We start from the raw sequence: 23,113 nt of genomic DNA on the forward strand, positions 1-23,113 counted from the left end.
AAAAAATATAGCGAGGGACATTTCCCTCGGAATTTTCCGAGGGACAACTCCCTCGGAAAATTCCGAGGAACGGATCCCTCGGAATATACCGAGGGAACAGTTCCTCGGAATAAACCGAGGAAAAAGTCCGTCGGTATACTCCTATCGATCGATGTATATATGTCCAAACACGCATCGATCGATGAACTTCCGAGGAATTATCCCGACGAAGTTCTACCTCGGTATATTCCGAGGACTTTTCCGACAAACAAGGGATCCTCGAAATTTCCTCGGAAATTTATTTCCTCGGAATTCCGTCGGAAAATTCCGAGGGATTTCAGAGGAAAAAAGAAATTCCGAGGAATTATTTCCGACGACGTATTTCGTCGGAATTGCGTCGGAATAACGATATTCCGACGAAATTCCGACGATTTTTTCCCTCAGAATCCTTAATGTTTTCTTGTAGTGAGTATACAAAAAGAAGTTGCATGTGAGGGAAGGGGATAAAGTGGTGGCAATACTCGTCATCTTCTTAATAAACACAAACAAGGAAGAATCTGATACACATTTTGGCAGCCAACACATATAGTTCTTTGTCTCCCTTTGCCTTTGTTGTTTTGTTATATTCTCTCTTCCTTTCGTTTTCAAAGTTTCAAATTACTTCAACCCACATTCACATTACATAAGATGATCCGTAAGAGCATCTCGAACGTAAAATTCTATTTTTTCTTTAAAAGTGGAGTAAAAGTGAAAATGAAGTAATATTGCTCAAATTCTACTTTATTTCCAACAAACAAAAAATATTAATCCATAATAAATTTTATTATGGAGTGAGAAATGGAGTTGAAATGAAATATTCCTTACTCCATGTTCACTTTTATTATAGAGTGAAAAATGAAGTTGAGATGAAGCATTCCTTACTCCATATTCACTTTTACTCCATTTTAAAGGAAAAAATGGAGAGAAAATGAAGATGCCCTAATGGTAAACATTCAAAAGCAAAATTCAATTTTGTCTCTGTCACTTGTGCAAATTTGGAAGACTTTTTTCTTAGATGCAATTAAATTCTATTGCTATTTTGTTACATGATGATGACACGGATCCTTTTGCATCAATGTAACTTTATATGTAAAAACTGAAAACCTTTTACATCAGGGGATAGGTGCCGACGTCTGCCGGGCCTATTGGCTGGCTATCGCAACTACCTTATATAATTGTATTTGAAGACCAAATTTCACTTCGTTCCAAAACTCATCCAGCTATATGCCTATATCTCACGCATCAACTATCTGTTCCCGATTCAGTTCCCGTTTTTTTATTGAATCTACTCGTCAAAAAAATACCATGCCAGATTTTTTCTCAGTAGTTTTTGTAATCCTTTGGATCAAAAACATGGTATGAATTTTTTTCAAAAAAAAAAACATGGTATGAATATGCAGGGAAACAAAACATTTTAGGTTCCGAAAATAGTTGTTCAAGGTGGTAGAGTTTGACCATTTACTTCAGATCACGCAATAGTATCGATCCTAGATCCTAGGTGCTCGTGGTGATATAGTATTACTCCGTCTAAGTTGATAATTCTAATCGACGAGATGTTGATTGAATGCATTCAATCAATCAAAATTATAAAAGGACAACATAATTATATACCAAGAGAATTACTAAAGGTATGTAATTATGTATTTTACTATACACCATAACGATTTATGTGGCCTTGGCTAATGTTTTTTTTTGTGGTCAAAAGGTAATCAGTGCTTATATTATAAGTTACGAGTTACAAAATCCAATCCATTTGATAGTAGCTGTATAAAAAGTCTGTCTAATAAAAAAGAATATATTCAGTCCAATACTCTAGATATACGAATATAGTCACATACCTACAAATTGTAGAGGTAATAAGAACATGTCATATGAAAGAAATACACATAACTTTTGAATATATAAAGCAATAGTTTTTTCAAATAAGAAAAATAATAATTAAAATATGAATTTCCTTAATAAAGAGAGGTACACTTCTACTCTGAGCCTCTGAATGTGCTTCTTCCTCTCTCTCTCTCTCCATATCCCTACCTTTCATCTTCTTTTCCCCTTATCACTTGATCTTTAATACTCCTAATCTTTCGCTCATTTGTCGACAGCAAAACTTCTGACAATGGAAGCAATAAGATTCTCTAACGTGTCAGCTCTTCTTATACTGCTGCTACTGTCACTGTCTCTCCGTGCGACGTCAAAAGACCAAACTGTTTCATGCACAATGTGTACCTCTTGCGACAATCCATGTAACCCTGTTCCGTCTTCTTCTCCGCCACCTACTCCTCCGTCCGGCGGTGGCTCTTATTATTATTCTCCTCCTCCTCCTACTCCTCCGAGCTCCGGCGGCGGCGGCTCTTATTATTATCCTCCTCCTTCAACTTCCGGTGGTGGTAAATACCCTCCTCCGTACGGAGACGGTGGACAAAGTTACTATTATCCGCCTGCGTCTTACGGTAACTACCCGACGCCGCCTCCCCCGAATCCCATCGTTCCTTATTTTCCGTTTTACTATCACATTCCTCCTCCGGGAGATTCTGGATCGGATCGTTTAGTGAGTTCATTTCTCTTTGTTTTGTTCTCCGTCTTGCTTTGTTTTGGGTGAATGATCATGTTTTACTACTACTTTTACCTTTTTAACTATGCTACTATTTTCTTACTTTCTGTTGACAATTTGTGATTAACATCATAATTACTCGTTGTTAAGAATCTATATAAGCCTAAAAAGTATTTATAAAACTTTTTCTTTACTAAGGAATAAGAGTTTTTGTTGTTGTTGTGTGGTAGTTTGAGTTACTTTGTAAATAAGGAAGAAGCATACAAGTCAACTAGTTTCACTTTGCCCTATTTTGTCGGTAAGATTAATCATGAAGCAATTCATAAGAAAGCATTAATTAAACATCAAAACTACTAACATAACCAACACAAATTGAGCCAATCACATCCCTCTGATGATAGCCATAAGTTATTCACTGACCCATGTGATCGTATCTTCTTCTTTTTCATCTCTTACTTTTTTTAGATATAACTTTAGTCTTTAGTTATGCGTCTCCAAAAGAAAATGCGAAAATAGCTGGTTAGCACGTGCGAGTAATGGGTTTGCTATGGCCCCACGAAGCCCGGTTCAACACGAACTCGGTTTATTCTGGTACACAAATTGACTAGTTGGCATGTTTGTTCTTTGTTTCATTGTCATGGTGAATTTCAGATGACTATCTTGGACTAAATTATGGTTTTAATCATCAAGACTGTACCAATTTTCATATATCGGGAATGAATTGATGAGAAAGTAACCGTGGTTTAAATCAATATACCAAACCGGTTGATTGCATCTTCTGAACTAAGAAGGCTCATTAAAAGTGTAACTGGTGACCAATGAATGAAAGGAAATAATGCATTCTTTACAATTTTTTTTTTTTTTTTTATCATTTACAAGAAATTGTTTTTCCTTTTCAGTCCTTTTATTTGAGAGGAATATAAAACAAATTTGTTCTTCGCTAAAATTGATAAGAAATCATTCCGTTTCATTCTTCTATATTTTTTTCGCTACTCATTCTTAATGTTCCTGTAATGTCACCCGCTAGACCCTAAGATTAAAAGGCCTTTTATAGCTTTTGATTCCCTTTAATGCCTTTCCTTACCCTCTGGGCTCTGACAAAACTTGTTGATAAAATTTTTTAAAAAGTTCAAAGGTAACAACAAGGCAGCACCAAAACCAACACTGGCACACTGCATAGTGCATACAAATAAGATTTTTACTTAGGTTACATTCATCTCGTTTTACATTTTCATTCTTCATTCATGAAACCAAGATGACATTCTTCAATCCTACATCCCGCGATTCTATTCAATCCTAAAGCAAGAAAGTGTTTCCTCAGTACAAGACTGACTTCACATGTCGTTGTCAATGATGTCACGCATCATCTGTATTGGAATCAGCCCTTCTGTCCTGATTGCATCTTTGCTTGGGTCAGGACTGATGAAGAACAATGTAGGTAATCCCCGAACCTGCATTCATATCATCAAGATTTTGTTATTTTAACGAATTACATTGATATGCTGAGAGCAGACTGATGAGAAAAAAAATAGAAGGTGAGAGTAAGAGTTTACCTGCATGTCGCGAGCAAACTCGTACTCATCATCTGTATCAACTTTCACAATCATTGCATTGCTCTCATACTCTACTGCAAGCTGTTTTACAAGAGCAACATTACCCAACACAAGTATAACGAGATTTGCAGAGTAATAGCAATACACAGACACAATTAAAAAGAATATTCTGAGTTTCTTCAATCACACAGTTTCAAACAATTTATTTTGTAAACGAAAACATGTCAGCTTCACCATAATGAATGAAATAAAATAATAGAAGAGAGACTTGATTCACGAGAAGAGTTTTTTAATATCTTAAGCAATGCCCAAACCAAGACCATAGACTAAGCATTTTCATAGTGCCCCTATAAAGCTTGAGCTGTCAAGGCTACAAATACAATTCACTAAGATAGTCACAATTATCCTGTAATATACTACTTGGCAAGAGAACCTTATATCACATTCCAAGATTCAAGCAAACATAACGAACAACCGGTACCATTTCGAGTTCCTGGGCCATCAAGATACAAGGTCCACACCAAGTAGCATAAAAATCAACAATCAACGGCACCTTCCTCTCTCCTTTCACCAGTTCTTGAAGTTCTTGAGCTGACAATTTCCTCTGCCAAATCATTAAGAAAACAAAAGGATGCCACGAGCAGTGAGGCCCCTCAACTATAAGATTCAAATTGAACAATATGGAGACAAGAGTCAGTACCACAAGATAATCTTCTCTAACAAACTTTCCACGAGGTGGAGGGCAGAGAAGCTTCCGAGGATGCGTCAGCGGCGAGAATGGCAAGTTCCCGGCGGTGGAGGAGGAGAACGGCGAGGCTCCCGGTCGAGTTTTCCTCCGGAGAAAGAGAGACGACGGAGCGTGGAGTGTGGACAGAACCGGCGAGAACGGGACGGTGAGGCGAGGAAGTGTTCTGGATTGAACAAGAGCCATTTTGAATGGTTTTTCTTATTAACTCTCGATGGGTTTTAGATGATAAGGCAAGAACAAAAAAAAAAAGTGTTTTTAATTCCGACAATACTGTACTTTTTTTCGCAGACAAAATGACTCGTAATGTCAGAACTTGAGTGTTCATTATATGGGCTTTAAATGAATCCAAATGGGCCGAGTATTTGTTTTAGGTCCATACGATCTATTAGGGGGCACTTTAGTCATTTAAAACATTACTATAAAATTCAGCAATGGATTAGGGCTTTTGTTGCAGTGGCCGTATTAGTATCGTGGAAAGCAAAGCCTAGCCGATCAGATCTCCCCTCTATCTATCTTCCTTACACAGGTTTTGCCTCTTATCTTTGTCTTGTTTATTTAGCTTGTTTTCGTTCGTTGTTTGATTGAATGTCGTCGTATATTATGTGGTGTTAATAGAAATGGCCAAGTCGAAGAATCACACCGCGCATAACCAGTCGGCTAAGGCCCACAAGAACGGAATCAAGAAGCCCAGGAGGCACCGTCACACTCCCACCAGAGGAGTAAGTCTTTATTGAAAAAGTTTAAAACTAACTAAGGAGACTTTGATTTTTGAGTTTAGGAGTTTGATTTTTGCTTTGATGAAATGTTACAGATGGACCCAAAGTTCTTGAGGAACCAGAGGTACGCTAGGAAGCACAACGTCAAGAGCGGCGAGAATGCCACCACTGAAGACTAAGCTTTTGTATTCTCTGAAACTCGTTTAGTAGACAAAAGAACCAGTTTTACTTTTTATCTTTTCGTTTGATTTATGTTTCCGCAAATGGTTTGTGTACTCTTTCAATCCAGGCCTTTAATTTAATATCAGAGATTTTAATGAGGTTGCATTTCTTGATTTGATTTATCTCGTTCAACTGTTCCGGTCTAATTTTTGTAGAATTTTAATCTGAAAGCTACCTATATTTAGGGTATGTCTAAGTGAATCACCATCGCCTCTCTGTTCTTGTTCGTATATCTCTTAGGGTCTTACCATTTTCTATTTTAGTTTTGTGACATTTGGCTAGCTTCAGCTAGTATGAAGCCGTAGTTGATTTGCCATCAATTGATCTCAGTCATGTGTTGTCTGTCTCGTGAATAGATCCTTTGTGTGTTGTTACAGTATTAACATCAACTACATGCAAAAGTTAAAAACTTTCATTTGCATAATTTAACGCAAAATACACTTGGATATTGTAGTATCTAGCTAATGGTCTCAATTTTCAATTTGCTGATGTAGTGAAAATACTTTTACAATAATTTAATAAGCTCTGTACTAAAAATGAAAACTAAAACCATGGCGGGTATAAATTAGTAAAGAGGTTAGGGTTCTTTCGTTCTGATTAGTATCAACAGTTAACATGAAGATTACACACTGTATCGAAGTTGAAAGTGAAGTTGTCTCTCCCTCGAAATTAAACTTTATAAAAACGAAGCCCATGCCCAATGGGCTTTAAATAATTCGTAATAGTGTAGCTTACCCCTTCCTTGCGTCTCCTTTTTTATTTCGCTCTTGATCCATTTACCAACAACTTAAAGCCAGGTGGGTATTTAGTTCAGACGATCACTAATCTCACAGACGTGAACCGCCAAAATCCCACCTGGCGTCTTTTAATTGGATTAAACGCGTTTTATACAGACTCGCGGGAAGAGAGCGCGTGTGAGTGTATGATATAGCTTTTCAGTGGATATCGATGGTATCTAAGGGTATAAATGGAATATCGTCCATAGCGTATCAGAATTATAATATTTTCCCACTGCCTCCTAATAATTATTATTTTTCTTTCCTTTTTTTCCTTTCTTCTCTCCTCTGTCGCGTTTTCGAAGGTCGGAGAAAGCTTTCGCAGAAGAAAAATAAAATAAAAAAGCTAGAGAGAGAGAGAGAGAGAGTATGGTGGTTAGGGTTCCCTGTTCGATTTCGTTCCCTTCCGAGAGCTGAATCTCCCTTCTCTTTAGCCTTCGCCTAACTCATCTCCTTGCTTCCAAAACCCTAACTTCGCTTTCTCGGCTCGATTTGGTGTTGGAGGTGGAGAAACCAGTGATGGGCGCCGCACCGGAGAAGTCGCAGTCTAATTCCAATTTGTTGCAGGTGTCTATCTCTCTCAGCTCTCGCTTTGGTCACTTGATTCGAGCTGTGTGGGTTTCTTCGATTAGTAGAACATAAGTTAATTTTGTTTCCTTACTTGTGTGTGTTATTAATTTGATAAATTCATGGTTGCCTAGCGAATCACTGTGCAATTCAATTGATACCTGAGTTTTAGAGCACCAAAAAGTATTGTTTCTGAGATTTATTTTGATAGTGAGAAAACTCTTGAAACTTGTTGAATTGAGAGAAAGTATATGTTTTTTATTGTGTGTATCAATTGTTTTTTTTTTTTTTTCAGAGAGTGAAGGTGTATCATTTGAATGAAGATGGTAAATGGGATGATAGAGGAACTGGGCATGTAAGCATCGACTATGTGGAGGTCTGTTGTGATTCTAATAATTTCTCTCCTACTGTCTTTATTCTGCAAATAAACTTTTAGAACTTTGTATCTAAATTGAAATGATGGATGATGCAGCGTTCTGAAGAACTCAGTCTATGTGTAGTCGATGAGGAAGATAACGAAACGTTACTTGTGCATCCTATCAACACTGAGGATATTTACAGGAAGCAAGAAGGTAGGCCTTTTTGTCCGTCGTTTCTTTATTAGCTATGCTGTCTATTTGGTTTCTGTTTGTTTTTGGTGTGGATAAGGTGGTGTTTTGTCAATGTACAGACACAATAATTTCGTGGAGAGACCCTGAGCGCTCAACAGAATTGGCTTTGAGCTTTCAAGAGACTGCCGGGTGCTCTTATGTATGGTTAGTGAAGAAATTTCTCCCATTATCCATGTCTATTCGTCCTACATCTCCCAATACTCTTGACTGGAATTACTGTTTTTGTAATATTCAGGGATCAAATCTGCAGTATGCAACGAAATTTGCATTTCGGCTCTCTGAACAGTAAGAATTTCCGTCTGGAGTATTTATATAAGTATTTTATATCGACGGCTGATTATGTAATCATCTGTGATTGAGCAGGCGAAACATTTCACAGCCTGAATAGTGAGTTGAAGGAGCTTCCTGCTGTAGAGCTTACTACACTTCCTCTAATACTGAAGGTTTTAAGATTCTAGTACCCTATGCTTTATTCATTTCTCATATGTGGTGATTTATCGGTTTTCCGTTTTCCAAATATTTTGTTTTCTCTTTCCATCTTTCCTGCAGATTGTTACAGAGAGCGGCATGACAGATCAGATGCGTCTTACTGAAATTATATTGAAGGATGTAAGTTATCAAGTAATCTTGTCCTTGCCACTTGCCATTATGCCAGTTCAATTTAGTGTGATATTTGAGCTTGCACTCTCTCTGGGAAATCTTATTCCACGCTTAAACTTTCCTCTAATTCTGTTAATGGTGTTTTGTTTTCTGACAAGCCCTAGCAATAACATGTCCTTTGATACAGTTTGAGCCCTATGTTGTTTTATTTTCATCTTTAGACTACTCAAAGTTTGTGATTTGAGTTTCAACTCGTAAATTTGTAATAGTGGCAATAGTATATCATGTCTTGAGGTGTACATTCTGGAACCTTATAACACTAAATTTTCACTTGGTGCAGCATGATTTCTTCCGGAATCTGATGGGTGTGTTTAAAATATGTGAGGAATTGGAAAATGTTGATGGTCTTCACATGATATTCAATATCGTCAAGGGAATCAGTTAGTATACTCATACATATCATTATCAGTTTTCCATCCACATTTCAGAAAATTTCCCTTGATGTCCAGCATTTCTTATATCTTTTGTATGCAGTTCTGCTCAACAGTTCTCAGATCCTTGAGAAAATATTTGGAGATGAGCTGATCATGGAAATTATCGGATGCCTTGAGTGTAAGTTTGAACCTAAATAATCCCTTAGTGCTTTGGAGGTGTATATATTTAGCACTGGCCTTGTAGGAACTTACACTGTTGATGAATCTTCTTGCGGTTTCAGGTCTTAGTTATATATGGACATCAATAGCTTATGTTTCTTGATTATTAGGTGGATTATGAAATAGAATTGTTCACGAGGGTTTCCGTATGCGACTATAGATATTATAGCCAATCTGTTGCTTTCTTTGTTTCTTGTCCGTTGCCTCATATTTAGCAATATTTGACGCTGCATGTTGATTCTCCTGATAGATGATCCTGGTGTTCCTCACTCGCAGCATCACCGGAATTTTCTGAAGGAACATGTCGTTTTTAAGGAGGTAACGCAGTGTTCCCCGTTTTATTGATTGCATGTAGTTCAGGACTAGTTAACGTAGGCTGGATTCAGAAGGAATAGTAGGTACGCTTTCCGTTTACAAGAACATAATATGCCTACTTGAAATATTAGAGGATGTTTCTTTTTTTGTAAGAACTCACTATGGATACTTTGGGATTTACTTTCCTTGACTTTTAGAGCAATTAATCATGGATGTTTGAATTTTGTTTGGATTCTTTAGCATAGCTCTTTATTTTTACAGGCAATACCAATTAAAGATCCCTTAGTCCTGTCAAAGATACACCAAACCTACAGAATCGGTTACTTGAAGGTTGGATCCCATAGTTTGTTATTTTTCGAACTCTTATGCCTTCTATGCTATTAGGCTTCTCACTTACCGTCACGTTTTACAGGATGTTGTTTTGGCTAGAGTACTAGATGATGCTATTGTTGCAAACTTGAATTCAGTAATCCATGCGAACAATGCCATTGTAAGTTGTCCGTGGAAATATAATCACATATATGACATTGAAAGAATGCATCCATATTTTTGTTAACTGAAGTGCATCTTCTCCAGGTTGTTTCATTGCTGAAGGATGATAGCACTTTTATTCAAGAATTATTTACAAGGTTGAAGTCACCGTCTACATCTATGGAATCCAAGAAAATTTTGGTATTTCCTGCTTTCAAGAGGCGTTTGTGTATTTCATTTTAAGCCTCAGTTGTTTTGTATTCGTGAATGTTTACAAAACTTATTTCAGTTAACATTTAATTGGGATCCTCTTCTCTAGCCCCAGTGGTGAGATGATCTACGTGAGACCATAGATGGATACAATAGATTGACGTTAGAATAATATTGTTTTTCAGTTGGATTAGTCAGACTGATGTGCTTTCATTCTCTATAAAATAGGTATATTTCCTGCACGAATTTTGTAGTTTAAGCAAGAGCCTCCAAGTGGTGCAGCAGCTACGGCTTTTTAGGTATGTCCTCAGCATAAACTAAATGCCCTTCCTTTGCTAAGTGCTTCTTTGAGAATCGTCTTTAGTGCTCTGTTTCTCAGTTTCTGTGTTTGTCTTGTCAATGATATTTCAGGGACCTTATTAATGAAGGGATTTTTCATGTCATAGAGGAAGTCTTGCAGATTCCAGACAAAAAACTCGTTTTAACTGGGTATACAGTTAATTAAACGTGATAGCTCATTGTGGTTACTCTGTTTCCACTTTCTAGTGCCTGTAAGAAATTTCAGGTAATTTTCAAACTGTATACTCAAGATAACTATTGTTGTGGAGGCAGGGCAGATATCCTGATGCTTTTCTTGGCTCAAGACCCCAACCTTTTACGTTCTTATGTTGTTCGTACAGAAGGAACCCCCCTGCTCGGCCTCCTGGTAATTTTCTGTATGCCTTTTGATTGTTCATTCAGTTGTAAGGTCTTTTTTTTGGCTTTCTTTTCTGTTTTGCTTAGACTCGAGTTATAATTGTCTCTCTTGTTTGTGTAACAGTTGAAGGGCATGACGGAAGACTTTGGTGATAAGATGCATTGTCAATTTCTAGAAATTATCCGAACATTACTGGATGCAAATGCATTGTCTGGTGGAGTTCAGGTGCATCCTTGTTTCCTTTCAACACCTCAATTTCTGATAATTAAATAGTGGCGCTATTCTCCCCCTTTTTTGCGTACTTCTTTTGAATCAGTTTATAGTCAAGCTTGCTAAGAAAAAAGTTCCGAGTCCTTCAATATCTTGCCTGTGAATCAGTAAAAGACACTTAAAATTTTGTTTTCACCATTTACGTTGTATTCAATGTTCTTCAAGCTATCTGCTGGAATTATTAAAGCCCTGAATTTTTTTGTTTAACCTTAGCCATGTTTCTCGTCTAATCTGGTAGACAGACATCCTGATTTCTGTTATTTATTTAATTTATTCCATCTTAGCAGAGAGCGAATATCATGGATATTTTCTACGAGAAGCATCTACCTGAGTTAGTGGATGTTATTACTTCCTCATGTCCTGACAAGTCAGCCAACACATCTGAAGGCGCAGCCGGAAGGATTATCACAAAGCCTGAAGTCCTACTGAACATATGTGAACTGCTGTGCTTTTGCGTCATGCAAGATTTATCTAGAACGAGGTATTCATATTTGATGCTTATTCACTTCTTCTGTTTTGTTCTATGCTGGAATACATTGGATACTATTTGTTGGGCAATTTCTTCTTGTGTACAGATGCAGTTTTCTCCAAAACAACGTGACTGAAAAGGTCTTGCATCTCACACGGAGAAAAGAAAAATACCTAGTGGTGGCCGCTATTCGATTTGTCCGTACTCTCATATATGTGCATGTAAGTAGATTTGTTTGTTTTTTTTTGATAAAAAAAAAAGTAGATTTGTTTGGACCTGAGACGATATACATTGGTCATCTGATATAGTTCCGGAATAATCCCTTTTACTAAATAATTGAGCCATTTAGTGTAGGTAATCACGTTTTTTTTTGCTAAATAGTTGAATTATCTTATCTCACTTTCCCGAATTCTTGCAAGCAGTGGGTATCATAGTCTTTCTGTAACGAATTAAATTGCTTGTGACAGCTGACTTTTTGTTTCTTCGTCTGATGCTACCTTTGATTTTCCATCGTGACTACAAAAAAGCTCATTAGATACCGTAATTGCTGAAATATATTTCTATTTCAGGATGATTATGTCCAGAGTTACGTTGTTAAGAACAACGTTCTGAAACCGATTATGGATGTCTTCATTGCCAATGGGAACCGGTACAATCTACTGAACTCTGCCGTCTTGGATCTGCTTGAGCACATACGCAAGGTTCTTCTTTCCCCCTTTTGTGTATCTAGTTACCGAAGTAATCGTATTTAGCTATCAATTTTTTATTCATGTGTAGGGAAATGCGACTCTGTTACTCAAATACATAGTTGATACGTTCTGGGATCAGTTGGCCCCGTTTCAGTACTTGGCCTCCATCCAGGCTTTCAAGCTCAAGTATGAACAGGTATTGCTTCTGGTACTTGTTTTTTTTTTTTTACTTTTAGAGAAATTTATATGTATAATTGTTAAAACAAATTGTCTTCAGTGCTTAGAAACTGCCGGACCGAAAAGCACAGCTGATGCGGTTGATCCGAGAAGAAGAGTTGAGGAGCGTGCTTTGGATAAAGAGGAGGAAGATTATTTCAACGAAGAGAGGTTTATCTCTTGGTGTTAAAACAACAATGATTTCTTTATTTTTTTCTGATTAAACGTTTTCTGACACAATTTTGTACTGACAGCGATGAAGAAGATTCTGCATCTGCTTCGAATACACAAAAGGAAAAACCTGCTTCTATTACAGAGAAAGATCAAGCAGAGCCTCATCTTTCAAATGGAGTGGATGCAAGCCCTTCTTCTTCTTCCAGGTATATTAGTTCCACAATGTAAATTCATGAAATGCATAAGCAGTACCTTTGTCTAATGGGGTTTGCTTGCTACTTCTATCAACTATATATAGCACGAGGTCTGGAGGCTTAGTTGACTATGAGGACGATGAAGACTATAAGCCTCCTCCTCTGAGGAAGCCAGAGGAGGACGAAGACGAGCTCCTTAGCGTGAAACGCAAACCCCCTTTGGTGGAAAGAGAACAAGAGCCATCCAAAAAACCACGGCTGGGTAAAAGAGAAAATGTGTTTACTGTGCTGTGCTCGACGCTGAGCCATGCAGTGCGAACGGGCAAGAAAAGTCAAGGCACGTCTGAATCTGCAGCCAAGGAACCTGAGGAATCTAGTAGTAGTGAAGAGAATACTAGAAGCAGTTCAGATGATGAAAGCCATAAGGAGGATGGAGTTGCCTGTTGTGAACACGGAACATCATCAGACAATGGAAAGCTGAATGCGGAAGAATCCGTGGTAGTAGCTCAAAAATCATCACCTGAGATGGCTGTAAATGGCCGTGCAGCCACACTATAAATTTTTGAATTTTAGTATATTTTTATTTGAAATGGAAATGTAATAGGCCTGCAAAATGTAAGCTCAACAAGCTAACATTCCTTTTGGTATTTTATGGCTTTTATTCTGTGGGCCTATATTTGAAATGGAATAATATTTAGATAATTAGGCTTATAAATTGAGTTATAAGACCATGATTAATCTTAGTTTTTTAACTGGAGTTTTTTTCGGTTTTTAATTTTTTTTAGATTTTAACTAAAAAAAATAAGAATCGTCTCTTATTTTAAGAGATATTAAAGTCGTCTTTTATCCGAAAATTGTAAAAAAAAAACAAAAAAATGTCAAATCATAGATTATAAGTTAAAAATTTCGACTGAGAGATCGTGGTTAATCATGTCCTTAAAAGCTAAACGAGGAGATTAAATATTAATCAATGCACGACTATCCCACTGAATGATCTCTACCAGATCAGATAAATACATGAATAAAACATTGACTTGTCAAGAGCTTCCTCTTTTTGGATTTTCAGATGATTTTTTTAAAATGTTATTTCCTTTTTGGTGGGAAAATAAAAGGAAAGTTTCCTTTTCTGAAAAGGGAGGATGAGTGGCGCGTATAACTTGATTCTAATCGCTTCTAAGCATTTGGCTTCTGTTAGTGTTGTTGGGGGGGATATGATAGTACACATCCTTGCATCTGGAGCAAGAGCCAGCGAGCTCAAAGATCCAAAGGGGCAGGTTGTTCAGTTTGTACATGTTTAATTCCATCCATAGCTCAGAACCTCGGTCTTCAAAACTTATTAGTTTTCTAATCGGTTCGAGACCAGGTATTGTGGGTCCTTCAAGGTCCAGTCGACACCTTCTACTCACTGCAGGTGATGATGGCACGGTGCATCTGTGGACACCACCCAAAGGTCTGTTTCTTTTTTTACTTTTATCCATTGATTGGGGTTATATTGGACGCATTGCTTTCATATTCTTTTTAACACATATCTAAGTTATGTAAAATAACACTTCATATTCATTTTAAAACTATTATATGTATATACTAGGATCGGCCCGCCCTACGGGCGAGATGTTATTTTAAAAATTATGTAAATAGTTAGAGTAAATATTCAATATAAATTGTTATATTTTAAAATATACATATTAGTTAAATTATGTATATGTTATTGTATTTGATAATTAAATATACCATGACGTATTGATAAGTATTTTTTTCATAGTGCCATCACATCATTTTTAGAAATTTTCTGAAGTTGGATGAATCTAAAGAGTATTAATAGCGAGGAAATAGACAAAATTGCAATTATAGATTAAGTAAGTATTTATGAGTAAAATTTATTATTAGGTCGATTAATTATTAGTTGTTAAACCGAAAATACTAATATTAAAGTACCGTATCTTGACATGTTGGGCAACTTAAATTTGATATAAACCAGTCAACGATGCACTGGTGGTGAAAGATATGGTTGCACGGCAATTCGTTGAATTCTCTTTGCTTACAATATTGTCAATGCATACAGTGCAGAGTTCATCTTCTTTTTAGGTGTGAGTGTGCTAATATATACATCTGAATCAATAATTACACAATATTTCTGGATATTAGATGCAACTCATAAGTTATTATATAATAACAACTTCCATAACCACAGCATAAGTACCCAATTAAGAGTAAAATATAAGCTAAAATAAATAATATATATAAAATTATATTTTAAACCCAATAAAGCATTTGGCTGAAATAAATAATATATAATGATCAAATCTTAGTGATTTTTATGTTTTTTTTGTACTCAGTATATTATGTGTTGAACTTAAAAAAATGACTATAAATTAATAAGCTGTTAAATTCTCACCGAAATTTTGTGATTGATGTTTAGATATTTATAACATAATACAAAAGCGTACGGAAAATAGTTAACAATAAAATATTATTATATTAAACTAAATAATTATTCAAAATCTGATCTAAATAGCTGCATTGTATTTTTAATACGAATTGTTAATTAGTAAAACAAACACCCTTTTAAAAATTATATATATATTGTTTCCCATCGAAATATATGAATGACTATTTCTTCTTAACAATAAATATTTATAAAATAATATGCAATCTATTTTTTAATATTTCTATTATTTTTTTAGTTATAAGTATGTTTATTAGTTTTTGTTGTATGGATTATATTTTATGAGGTTATGTTATGCACCAGTTGTGTAGACTTATTTGAAATATAATTATTTTATTTGCTGTGTAAATAAGGTAGTAAATACATATTAGGGATTCTGTATTTGAAGCCATTTATTTAACTAATAGGGTCAGTTTTAATAGGATGTTTTTCATCAGAATGGGAAATGTAGAACTGTAAATAAGTTAGAGTCATATGTCGACGGAAATTTAAAATAAAAACGGAGTCAAGAGTTTCAAACTATTATTATTTGTATTTCCAAAAACAATGGCTTAGTATAAGCTCAGAAGGGTTGAATTTCAGATTAGCTGTTGTTCCTGTGATGAAAGTGGTTTAGTCAATATTTTTAAAAATCAGATCAGAGATCGTCTTGCTACGACCGGGGTATTTCCATAATATTTATTTTTAATTCTATCATTTTAATTTATTTTAATATTATGTATATATTAACATTTATTATTAAAATATAAATCATTAGACAATTTTTTATTTAAAAAAGATGTTTTTAAGAAATTAAATATTTTTGGTCTATTAGATTTGAATCTTTTACTACTCAAAATAAGTTATTTTTTATTAATGTAAATTATATATCACGTGATGAAAAACATATAAAATGATATAAGCTTAGTTTAATCTGAATATTTTTATCGTACTTATTTAATTTTAATTAAAATAAATTTTATGCACAATCCATTTAAATTTTATTTTGGATTTAAAACCGTTAAATTTATAATGTTTAAAGATATTAGAACATTTATCTTTTGCTTTTTTCTTCCTCTTCATCATCCATCTCCGTTGATGTATTTGCTATCTATATACAATTTGTTTGAATAATGTTCATAATCGTATTTACATAATACTGTTATTTTCTCAGAATGGATTGGTGATCAAATTATTTATTAACAAAGTATAACAAATATTGTATTGTGGTTAAAAATCTATATTATAGTTTTCTTTGGATTTCACATGCTAATACATGATATGTAACTATAGGTTTTTCGAAATAGGCTTGCATGATCATTGTACATCATCCATCGATTACAAATGCTTCTTGTTTTTATATTTTACGTGTATTGCCCTCAACCTAGAAGAAAAAAGCTTTATCATACGTTTGATTTTATGCTTACTCAAGTGTGCTCAAGTATGTTAATTAAGTATTACCTAGCTAATAGCTTATAGTCGCACCTTTTGTCATTTGTTTTTTTTTTCATAAACCCTCTACTCTTATCTCGGTTAACCAACCTCCTACTTTCCATGAAATATGTATATAACATTAACTGTTTACTATAGTGGGAATTCATTCATGCTAAAAATGGTTTTGATAGGAAGGTCACTTAGTTCGTCTTGTTTCAGTATAATTGTTCTTTCTTTCTTCTACCACAGTCTAAGACATGTAAAGAGACGAATTCATAAAGATTATATTATCAGAATCTAAAAAATCCATGTATGAAACAAAAAGCAGAAATAATAATAATAATATAATTTCTAATACTATATTAAGAACTTGATTTTCATTAACAAAAGGACATTTAATCATCATATAATAACAAAGTTCAATGACCATTCAGATGTACCGCATGAAATCTATTGCCATACACCGATTGGAAATTTAAAACAGATGCATGCAATCACATATCAAGATCAAACACACATGTGTCTTTGTTATTTGCAACAAAAACCATCTAATTAAGAAGCCTTAACAGAATTCAACTTGGAAAGGAACTTACTGGTTTACAGTTTCAGAGCACTTACTGATAGTGTTGATGGCAGTATCTACTTTGAGATCCTAAAAATGTCTCCGGCAACTCCTCCTATCTCGATATCTGCTGTGATGGCTATTATTCAAATAAATTTGAAAATCATGTTCACATGACTCAGGCTGGAAATTTGATGGATTGTACTCAGCAGATGGACAATGCTTTCCTGCACAGTCCAATACCAATCAAAATGGGGATTATAGCAATGACATGATCAGAACTAACGTTTGCTAAAATGAGAAACTTCAAGGCCTTGTTAAATTATGACACTTACCCATAGTGCCTTTGAAGATTCTTCCTCCAATAGTTTAATGATGGAAAGATTACTTTCGAAGCGTGAGAAACTGCATCTTTCTTCGTATTCGTGAATCTAGACAGTCTAATTCCAATTTAAAAAGCAGCTTAGATTTACACAAACAAACAAAAATAATAAAGGGTATAAACAATCTGATGTACATATATTTTCTTACAGACCTTGTAAGGAGATCAGTGATTGAAGTACATGAAACCACTCGAACAATTCTAGAACTTTCTGGATTCTGCTTTGAAACAAATAGAAAAGTCAGAATAACTGAAACAAATACTCAATCTCACCACAGAGTAAAAGCCATACACACATACCTTAATATGCGATAGTAAGCTGTTGAACCAAACAAAGTATAAACTAAAGAAACGATCTGAGCTGCACTCTTGGTAAGTTACTCCCATCAAATCGAGACCCACCCAGCATTTATCTGGGTACATCAATATACCAAAATCAAAACTCGTTTTAACAACAAAGTCCACACCTTTCTCTTTTAAATCACTATTTAAGACAGTGTTTGTACCATGTCTGAATAAACCAGAGCCAACAACCTCCCAACCCAATCATCAACGGCTGATTTCAAAGGCTTAGCTTGAAGCTTCTTCTGGTCAACTGAAGACGACGGAGACTCGGAGTCGCAATTTTGTGGATTGGTGAGGATAACGTTTATAGGAAGAAGACATACTTTTTAGGTGAAGTTTAACCGCCTGGAAAGGAGAAGAGAAGTATTGAATGATGAATCATGAGTGGAGTGGGTCCAATGAGTAAAAAACGATGTTAATAGCGATGAACACTTAATTACATAACGTAACAGAGGCCATGAATCGGGAACGATACGTCATGAAGGAGACCAATACAGTGATTCCAAACAAATATTTGAGACGTACAATCTCGTACAACCTCCATTGGAGTTTTACCTAATCTTAGTTTTAGGGTACAAAGAATCCTAGATCAAGCGGAGAAGACAATGTTGAGAACGTCATACCTATTATTTTTGTTTTATGAGCCCATACGGCTTTCTACAGAGTCCACTTCCAAAGCTAAAGCCCGTATCAATAGCATATGCATTTAAATGAAATGGTGAGTTTCGTCTTCCTGGGACACGTGTTGCGATTATGGAACTCGAATTTGTGACATGGCATCATAGCTGGACACTCTACGAGGGATACAAAGCTTACTTTATATATAGATATATATATATGTGTAAATTTCTGGACTATAGACTCTCCTAACTCAGGCAGTTGGATCTGGAAACAGCTCTGTAAACTGCGCCCTTTAGCTCGTCGGTTTGTGTGCTGCCAACTAGACTCATGAATCACGGGCAGATTATGGCATGACAACTGGACTGGACTTGGCCCCCTTTTTGAACTTACTGGACCAACTGGTCCGCGGGTCTCGGGTATGGACTTTAACGCAACGGTTGCAGAGGGGATAACAAATGGAAACTGGTGGATCCATACATCAAGAAGCAGGAACCCGGTGCTGAGCCTACTTCACAATTGTCTACCTCCGGTGGAACCCATTCTAAACTCTGAAGCGGACGATCTTTATCTATGGAAAATAGGTGATGATGCTCCAACTACATCTTTCAGAACTTCACTCACTTGGGCATCAGCGTGCCATCCCAAAGCACGCCTTCAGGACCTGGCTGATCATTCTCAACAGGCTACCTACTCGTGACAGGCTTCGAGAATGGGGTCTTGATTGATGCCCCTTCTTCTTGCCTCCTTTGCTCTCAGTTTGAGGAGACCCGTCAACATCTATTCTTCGATTGTGTTTACTCCAAAGAGGTATGGTCTTTCTTCTCCTCCAAAGCCCATCTCACTCCTCCTCCTTCATTTGAGGATTGTCTAAGATGGATCAAAGACCCTACTAGAAACAGAAATGTCAACCTCATCTTGAAGCTGGCCTTTCAAGCCTCTTGTTACGCTGTTTGGAAAGAGCTTAACATGCGCCTACACTCTGCTATTTCGAGATCTGCTCAGTCACTAATAGCTGACATTAGCTTAACCATCAGAAGTAAATTGGACTCACTCTCCAGATTACAGAGAAATCTTCCAACCACCATCTCCTTTTTGACTACTTGGTTTCAAGTGTTTCATTAACTGTTCTGTTGGCCTTTTGTTCTTTATCCTGATCGTGTGTGATCAGTTGGTTTCGTGATCGTGTATGATCGATCACTTGAGCTGTAAGCCTGCTTGGCAATTTTAATTATATATAAAAAAAAATATATATAAAAATTTTAGTATTATGATTGTGTGATATCCATATATATATATATATATATATAGCTAATCGTTATATTTAGTACCAAATTTATCTTTTTATTATAAAAAGAAATCTTTGAAAATAAGTTAATTACAAATAGCTTTTCATATTCATTTCAAAGATCTAATATGTAGAGATATAAATCTAAATTAGGAAAAATATATTTAATTGATATGTCTATTTTTGACTTCACCATTTTGTGAAGTTGCTTTATACCAAAGATTATCTTCCTTTTAAAAAAAAAAATATATATTAACTTTGTTTAAGGTTTGCAACCATTATGCATTTGCCGCTCAAGTGCACAAGAGACTAAAACGAGAGAAAAAAAAAAGGAGATTATCATTTCCCATCATGGACGTTTCGCAGGAGATAACAGAAACCGGTGGCCACAACGAGATTTTTCCGGTTGACGAAGAAGAAGAAGAAGACCTGTGCCGAATCTGTCGATCACCGGAGGAGCCAGGAAACCCATTAAGGTATCCCTGCTTGTGTCGAGGGTCCATCAAGTACGTCCACCAAGATTGTCTTCGTACCTGGCTGAATCTTCGAGGAAACAAGAAATGCGAGGTTATTCCAGTGTTTTTTTATTTTACCTTTTTTCATATTAGACACAAAGTATCCCGCATCGGCCATTTAAAAGCTCATCTAGCTTAACATTTCAAACACTTCGGGTTCTAACTACTTCCGTTTCCACCGCAGGTATCTCGGCGTTGCTACTATTTTGTTCCAGTTTACTCCGATAATGCTCCGGAGAGGCTTCCATGTAAGGTGTTTCTGACTGGAGTCTTATCTAGACTAGGACGTTACATGAAGTTGATCGTTCCTTGGATTGTGGTGATTCTCTTGAACAGCAACTTCCTTTCTTTACACCCTTGGGGCCAAGTAGCTGCTGCTGGGTTCCAGAGTGATTTTGGGGTGTCTCGGAAGTTTGCTTATTTGTCAACTTGCCTGTTATACATTTCTTATATCGTGGCTTTGATAACCATTATCGCTCTTGTAAGGTTGGAGGTGGGAGATGTCAATGTCGGGAGATTTATTGGGAATGGCGTAGTTGTGCAGATCTTAGGGAGGCACATGAAGATCCTTTGTGATTGGTGTTATCATAAATCCTCTCATTTCATGGGTCTACGTGTTCTCATACATATTCCTCCTAACCCTCCACTTCATGAATTTGGGTTGTCAGGAGGCTTCTTTTCTTTTTCGACGACGATGCCTTTGCTGTAAGTCTTTACACATATTTATATTGAAAAATTCTGTATGATAGTATTTTTTTTAATTTTTTTTTCTCAATCCCCGTAAAGCTTCTAAAGGTATCGATCTATCCTCCTTTGTGTTTGAAAACTTGAAAACTTTTTTCAGATGAAATTTTTCAAAATTCTGTAAAAGCTTTACTTTCTCCTCGAAAACACTCCAACACTTAAAAGTTAAAGGGAAAACTGTTTTTTTAGATAAAAAAATGGTAACTATGTCCCTTTAGACTAATCTATATTTTGTGTTATATTTTTCTATAACACCTTTTAATATTTATGAAAATAATTTTAATAAATAGTTTTTCAAACTAAAAAAATTTGGAAAAATAGTAACATTTGTTAAAATACCTATATGAACTTAATGATATTTTTTTCCAGTTATAAAAAAATTAAAATTATAAATTTCAGATTATGTTCTAAAAAAAGTAGAAATTACATTCTACGAAGTAGAAAACGAAATCTACTTTTTTCATTGAATCTACAATGTTTAGAATACGTGATCTACGTAAATAGGAGTATTCTAAAAATATTTAGAATACACATTCCGCGCTTAACCTACCATTCTAAAATTCTTAGAAATCAAAATCTACACATTAATCTAATTCTAAAGCATGTAGAAACCGACTTCTACAGATTTACTATAAATCTAAAACATGTAGAAATCAAATTCTAAACATTACTATAATTCTAAGAAAACTGTAGAAAATGATTTCTACAGATTAGCTGTATTCTACGGATAAGAAATCAATTCCTAAAAATATGGAAACAAAATATTTGGGAATATTCACTTTATATTTTTAAAAACAAAATCGATTTTTTTTTTTAAAAAAAAAGAAAAATGAAGTGGATCGATCGATCTGTATATTGAACGGCCGATCCGTCTGTCGATCCTGATCAATATGCAAAACAGACAAAAACACGGACAATCTTTTGATCGACCTGGTACAATTCTCTCGATCGGCAAAGCTCGATCTCGTACCGACCGATCGATCGACTATTTGGATCGATCGATCGACTATTTGGATCGATCGATCTATAATTTGGATCGATCGATCGACCGTCTGGAACGATCGATCCCGTACTCTGATAAATCTTATTTGAACCGAATTTAACTCAGCAAAATAGAGAGAATAGGATAAAAACCTCCATTTATCTTCTCCTTCATGACTATACTTAATAGAATGGTAACTTACTATAGGTTATATAATTAATAAAAGTTATAATCTAAGCTGGATATAGAAAACATGCAAACAACCCAGATTCGAATTCGAAATGCGCAGAAAATTTAAAAAAACCGGTGGAATACAATGGAAAAATATAACTGATACTGATCATTGGTGGTCGTCAGGACTGCAGCTCCTACTCTGTCCTGGTGCTCGTCTGCTCCTATGGAGGCGTGAACCTCGCTCTGCATCGGTTGCTTCATCAGATGGTTCATTTTCTGCGTCGTCTCTAGTCATACCAGCTGCCTCTGTAGTCTGTGGAGCGCGGCAGCAGGAAGGAGTAGGTGGACATCTAATCTTTGCGAGTGCACCCCACACAGTCTGCATCATCGTCGAGAGCTTGACTAATGTGCCATCAACATTCCCTGCAACATGACTATTTTCACCTCTCTCAGTATCAGCTGTTTGATCCTCTCCTTTCTCTTCGCCAGATTCCTCAAATTCAGAGTCCGTAGCTTCTTTTACTCCCCAAACATGATTGTTCCAATCATGTTTTCTATTGATCATATCCAAAATGCGATCTACTCTTTCATCTTTCTTCTCATCCTTCTGTACAAAATCAGTTGCCAAAAGGACCACTCCATCTATGTTGGATTCCATGAATGAATGCAAAATCCCCTACAAACAATCAAATCATTAGTAAAGTGAACAAGACAATAAATATTTTAATTAGAAAAATATATGCATACATTTTCTGGGAATAAGTTCTCAACGCCAATGATATCTTCATAAGAACATTTTGCACATCCTCTCCAATTACCACACAGTGGACCTGTAAAATTTTTACTGACTTTTGTGCCACAAATCTCTCCTAAAGCAGGAACAGCTTCCATTATCCAAATTTGGAAACCAAACAAGAATCCTTCCAT

The 23,113-nt window shown here is 35.7% G+C and overlaps 5 protein-coding genes across 15 annotated transcripts; 3 read left to right on the plus strand and 2 right to left on the minus strand.

Annotated features, from left to right (window-relative positions):
* The first annotated feature begins 1,989 nt into the window (after positions 1–1,989).
* On the plus strand, positions 1,990–2,846 carry LOC106294636 (proline-rich antigen homolog). Its single transcript, XM_013730241.1, has one exon. It carries the CDS (start codon positions 2,132–2,134, stop codon positions 2,612–2,614), a length of 483 nt encoding a protein of 160 aa, XP_013585695.1. The 5' UTR covers positions 1,990–2,131; the 3' UTR covers positions 2,615–2,846.
* Positions 2,847–3,743: 897 nt separating this feature from the next.
* On the minus strand, positions 3,744–5,110 carry LOC106294635 (thioredoxin-like protein CITRX, chloroplastic). Its single transcript, XM_013730240.1, has 4 exons — positions 4,820–5,110; positions 4,601–4,723; positions 4,120–4,200; positions 3,744–4,017 (listed from the first exon to the last, which is right to left on the minus strand). Exons 1-4 carry the CDS (start codon positions 5,048–5,050, stop codon positions 3,901–3,903), a joined length of 552 nt encoding a protein of 183 aa, XP_013585694.1. The 5' UTR covers positions 5,051–5,110; the 3' UTR covers positions 3,744–3,900.
* Positions 5,111–5,285: 175 nt separating this feature from the next.
* Positions 5,286–5,910, plus strand: LOC106294637 (60S ribosomal protein L29-1-like). Its single transcript, XM_013730242.1, has 3 exons — positions 5,286–5,393; positions 5,483–5,586; positions 5,679–5,910. The coding sequence occupies exons 2-3, from the start codon at positions 5,485–5,487 to the stop codon at positions 5,760–5,762; spliced, it is 186 nt and encodes a 61-aa protein (XP_013585696.1). The 5' UTR covers positions 5,286–5,393; positions 5,483–5,484; the 3' UTR covers positions 5,763–5,910.
* A 949-nt stretch (positions 5,911–6,859) lies between these two features.
* On the plus strand, positions 6,860–13,460 carry LOC106294633 (serine/threonine-protein phosphatase 4 regulatory subunit 3-like). 6 transcript variants are annotated; one of them, XM_013730236.1, is made up of 24 exons: positions 6,860–7,148; positions 7,444–7,524; positions 7,621–7,720; positions 7,819–7,903; positions 7,995–8,044; positions 8,123–8,202; positions 8,309–8,368; positions 8,700–8,799; positions 8,894–8,971; positions 9,263–9,330; positions 9,589–9,657; positions 9,740–9,817; positions 9,904–9,999; positions 10,237–10,307; positions 10,420–10,497; positions 10,621–10,714; positions 10,829–10,930; positions 11,260–11,456; positions 11,551–11,665; positions 12,014–12,145; positions 12,222–12,329; positions 12,411–12,520; positions 12,604–12,729; positions 12,822–13,460. In XM_013730236.1, the coding sequence occupies exons 1-24, from the start codon at positions 7,101–7,103 to the stop codon at positions 13,273–13,275; spliced, it is 2,580 nt and encodes an 859-aa protein (XP_013585690.1). In that variant the 5' UTR covers positions 6,860–7,100; the 3' UTR covers positions 13,276–13,460. The 6 variants fall into 6 exon arrangements, 2 of the variants coding, with proteins under 2 accessions (XP_013585690.1, XP_013585691.1); XM_013730237.1 differs by having other exon boundaries at positions 11,263–11,456; XR_001260891.1 differs by lacking the exons at positions 11,551–11,665; positions 12,014–12,145; positions 12,222–12,329; ... (1 more) ...; positions 12,604–12,729; positions 12,822–13,460 and having other exon boundaries at positions 10,626–10,714; positions 11,260–11,334.
* A 3,478-nt stretch (positions 13,461–16,938) lies between these two features.
* LOC106293531 lies at positions 16,939–18,509 on the minus strand. Of its 6 annotated transcripts, none has more exons than XM_013729208.1 (6): positions 18,489–18,509; positions 18,027–18,210; positions 17,821–17,937; positions 17,674–17,738; positions 17,474–17,578; positions 16,939–17,365 (listed from the first exon to the last, which is right to left on the minus strand). In XM_013729208.1, exons 2-6 carry the CDS (start codon positions 18,027–18,029, stop codon positions 17,344–17,346), a joined length of 312 nt encoding a protein of 103 aa, XP_013584662.1. In that variant the 5' UTR covers positions 18,030–18,210; positions 18,489–18,509; the 3' UTR covers positions 16,939–17,343. The 6 variants fall into 6 exon arrangements, 5 of the variants coding, with proteins under 5 accessions (XP_013584662.1, XP_013584663.1, XP_013584660.1 ...); XM_013729209.1 differs by lacking the exon at positions 18,489–18,509 and adding an exon at positions 18,306–18,414 and having other exon boundaries at positions 17,821–17,933; XM_013729206.1 differs by lacking the exon at positions 18,489–18,509 and adding an exon at positions 18,306–18,414.
* Positions 18,510–23,113: the final 4,604 nt, after the last annotated feature.

This window comes from Brassica oleracea, chromosome C5 (genome assembly GCF_000695525.1).
Source record: "Brassica oleracea var. oleracea cultivar TO1000 chromosome C5, BOL, whole genome shotgun sequence".
In the NCBI taxonomy this organism is placed as follows: domain Eukaryota; kingdom Viridiplantae; phylum Streptophyta; class Magnoliopsida; order Brassicales; family Brassicaceae; genus Brassica; species Brassica oleracea.

What these genes read in the sequence shown, in the direction of transcription:
- LOC106294633 (XM_013730236.1), top strand. Translation starts at nt 7,101, where the DNA reads ATGGGCGCCGCACCGGAGAAGTCGCAGTCTAATTCCAATTTGTTGCAG. An exon ending in AATTATCGGATGCCTTGAGT is followed by an intron (nt 8,972 to 9,262) that starts GTAAGTTTGAAC and finishes TTCTCCTGATAG; the next exon opens with ATGATCCTGGTGTTCCTCAC. An exon ending in TGCTTGAGCACATACGCAAG is followed by an intron (nt 12,146 to 12,221) that starts GTTCTTCTTTCC and finishes ATTCATGTGTAG; the next exon opens with GGAAATGCGACTCTGTTACT.
- LOC106294635 (XM_013730240.1), bottom strand. Translation starts at nt 5,050, where the DNA reads ATGGCTCTTGTTCAATCCAGAACACTTCCTCGCCTCACCGTCCCGTTC. An exon ending in TGGCCCAGGAACTCGAAATG is followed by an intron (nt 4,201 to 4,600) that starts GTACCGGTTGTT and finishes CTTGTAAAACAG; the next exon opens with CTTGCAGTAGAGTATGAGAG. An exon ending in AGTTTGCTCGCGACATGCAG is followed by an intron (nt 4,018 to 4,119) that starts GTAAACTCTTAC and finishes ATATGAATGCAG; the next exon opens with GTTCGGGGATTACCTACATT.
- LOC106293531 (XM_013729208.1), bottom strand. An exon ending in ATCACTGATCTCCTTACAAG is followed by an intron (nt 17,579 to 17,673) that starts GTCTGTAAGAAA and finishes AATTGGAATTAG; the next exon opens with ACTGTCTAGATTCACGAATA. An exon ending in AATCTTCAAAGGCACTATGG is followed by an intron (nt 17,366 to 17,473) that starts GTAAGTGTCATA and finishes TGGACTGTGCAG; the next exon opens with GAAAGCATTGTCCATCTGCT.
- LOC106294636 (XM_013730241.1), top strand. Translation starts at nt 2,132, where the DNA reads ATGGAAGCAATAAGATTCTCTAACGTGTCAGCTCTTCTTATACTGCTG.
- LOC106294637 (XM_013730242.1), top strand. Translation starts at nt 5,485, where the DNA reads ATGGCCAAGTCGAAGAATCACACCGCGCATAACCAGTCGGCTAAGGCC. An exon ending in GTCACACTCCCACCAGAGGA is followed by an intron (nt 5,587 to 5,678) that starts GTAAGTCTTTAT and finishes GAAATGTTACAG; the next exon opens with ATGGACCCAAAGTTCTTGAG.